Here is a 2,692-nt window from a genome sequence, read left to right on the forward strand (position 1 = left end):
TATGGATTGAGTTCCTCTTGAAAGATGCATGAAAAATGTAAGAATGGACAAAGAGTAAGAAAAAAAAGACAGCATTTGTCTCTCTACGAGGAGGGACAGAATGAAAGGGTGATACAATGAATGGAGAGAGAAAGAGATGAGGGAGCTATTGCACCTGTGGTTTTTATGTCAACATCTCTCTTTTTGTCTTTTATGTATTTTTTAACAAGGTGGGAAACTGGGAATTAGGCTATATATTTTGGGGGAAACCATGTCAACCATATTTCACTCACGATTGTTTGCATGAACAGGTTGATGTTTTGCACTGCCTATGACTACACAGTAAAATCCTTAAATGAATGGATTAACTTAAGTAGCATATCCATTTATAACTCTGAGAGAGTAACCAGATGGACCCTTGGGTACACTTGTATAGGCTCTCAGAGATTTCATTAAACAAATTTAATTAAATAATTAAATGAATTCAATCATAATCACAAATTAATTAATTCAATGATGAGGGATCGCCTACAGTATAGTGTGTAGCATCTTCTCAGTGGATTACCAACGACACCACGCGGATCCCTTGTGGCGACAGTATTGTCAACAATCAGACGATGGGGGGCGGGGGGGTGGATTTAGGAATAGATTAATCCAATAAATCAGATTTAGACTAATTAATAAAAAAATAATCGAAAATAAAATAAATCCGAGCTTACACTCACCGCTTGGAGTTTGTGTCGCGCGGCCGCCTTTCCGAGCGGCTGCAGCGGGTAACCGTTCTTGTGCAGTCCGCTGCGAGGGTCCCCGCCGTGGGCTACCGCTGCTTTGTTGACCGGCCCCCCGACCCTGTCCCTCTTCTCCCGGCTGCTGCTGGTGGCCCCTCCGTCGCCTCCTCCGGGGTCCAGGGTGCTGAAGTTCCATACGATGAGCGTCTGGAGCAGCAGGACGGTGAGAGCGGCGGCGATCAGCGCCGACCTGGAGCGCCACCGGGCCAGCAGCAGCTTGCGAGCGCACGGGTTACCACCGCCACCGACCATCTTTCTCTCTTCTCTTCTCCTCTTCTCCTCTTCTCTTCAATAGTCTCTCAACCCCCCCTGTCCGTCCGCTAAACGCCGCCAGCGGGGTATGAATGCTCCCCTGCTGCCCGGGCTGGCGAGGACTGTGCCAGAGACACAGAGGGAGGAGGAGGAGGAGGAGGAGGGGGAGGAGGATGGGGGGAGGGAGGTGGAAATTTGGCAAAGGCTTAAAATGAGGAGAGAGGATTGGAGGACGTGGACCGAGAGACAGAGAAGCCACGGGCGTCGCCGTGTGGTCCCAGTGCGCAATTACAACAATCGTGTGTGTAACTGTAACCCATACAACAATGTGTGATGTCATGTGTCAACTGATTTGATGCTTTTGGAACCTTCTCAAGGACCGACTTTGAGCCACTAGGGCCTACACAGTAAAATCCTTAATTTAAATCCTAATTTAAAGCTGAAATCCATGCATTTCCTGACCATGAACTGGGGTCTTATTGATCACACATGGGGAGACCGAATTTCTACGCTCTTCCCAGAGGGAATTCCTGCCTGGCCAGAGGAGATACAGATACAGCATAACAGCGTTTATGTGCTTCAGGCAGTACTAGGCCTACTTGTCAACCAGACCAGTGGACCACCTCCAACAACTGCACGTGTTGTATTATAGGTTAACAACCTATACTCTACCATTAGCTGGTTAAAATAAAAATGTATGAATTATTTATTCCATGACTGCAGCTTTATCTCTGAGAGAGTGTACAAATGTACATTTACACTGTCAGTTGAAAGAAAGAAAGAAAGAAAGAAAGAAAGAAAGAAAGAAAGAAAGAAAGAAAGAAAGAAAGAAAGAGAGCGTGTTTAACATTAGAGCCTGCTGTTTGGGTTTTGTTTTTCAGTTGCAACAACTGCTCTCAAGTGTGTGCTCCTCCCGTTAATTCCTGTGCCCCCTTGAGGAGCCCACAGAAATAGAGGCGTGGGGCGAGTTGGAAAAGGGGCGAGCCGTCTCGTATTCGTGCAGAGGAAGGCACCAGAGGTGATGACATTTAGGCTGCTTCTCCAGCTTGTAACTATTGCAAGAACAGCCAGGGCTGCCTCTCCCTCTCTGCTTGTGTAGCATTCCCCGGAGTGGTATGACTGTCTAATTCCTGTTATCTGAGGAGGGTCAGTGGCCATGACAAGCTAAAAGACACACACACACACACACACACACACACACACACACACACACTCACACACACACACACACACACACACACACACACACACACACACACACACACACACACACACACACACACACACACACACACACACACAAATACCGTTGCTGTTAGGTGAATCTCATATAGGCCTATCCTCCAAAACTGTAACTTTTCAGGGAAACAGCAAAAAATACAGCTGATCTACAAGCTCATGTGGAAAAAAAGCCACACACAAGTAACAACGACATATAACTAAATGTATCAAGTTGTATTGCTGTCTCAGACTTCAGTGAATCACCTGCGGCTGCATGTGCCTCATGTCATGCCCTCATCTTCCATCCTGTGTTGTTGTCTCCACCAGGCCGAAGGCATGGGGAGAGAGTATGTTTTGCACTCCGTCCGTCCGTCCGTCCGTCCGTCCGTCCGTTTGTCCGTCCGTGTGTCCGTCCGTGTGTCCGTCTGTGAACAGCTAATCTCCGGCATCGT

General features: G+C 47.5%; 1 protein-coding gene across 1 annotated transcript in view; it reads right to left on the reverse strand.

Annotated features, from left to right (window-relative positions):
* Positions 1-1,025, reverse strand: part of xylt1 (xylosyltransferase I) — a 52,471-nt gene extending 51,446 nt beyond the window's left edge. The window contains exon 1 of the mRNA XM_079519642.1: positions 705-1,025. Coding sequence (XP_079375768.1) covers positions 705-1,019 — 315 coding nt within the window. The 5' untranslated portion in view covers positions 1,020-1,025. The remainder of the gene's footprint in view (positions 1-704) is intronic.
* Between the last annotated feature and the right edge of the window lie 1,667 nt (positions 1,026-2,692).

The sequence above is a fragment of the Electrona antarctica genome (genome assembly GCF_951216825.1).
Source record: "Electrona antarctica genome assembly, chromosome: 14".
Taxonomy (NCBI): Eukaryota; Metazoa; Chordata; class Actinopteri; order Myctophiformes; family Myctophidae; genus Electrona; species Electrona antarctica.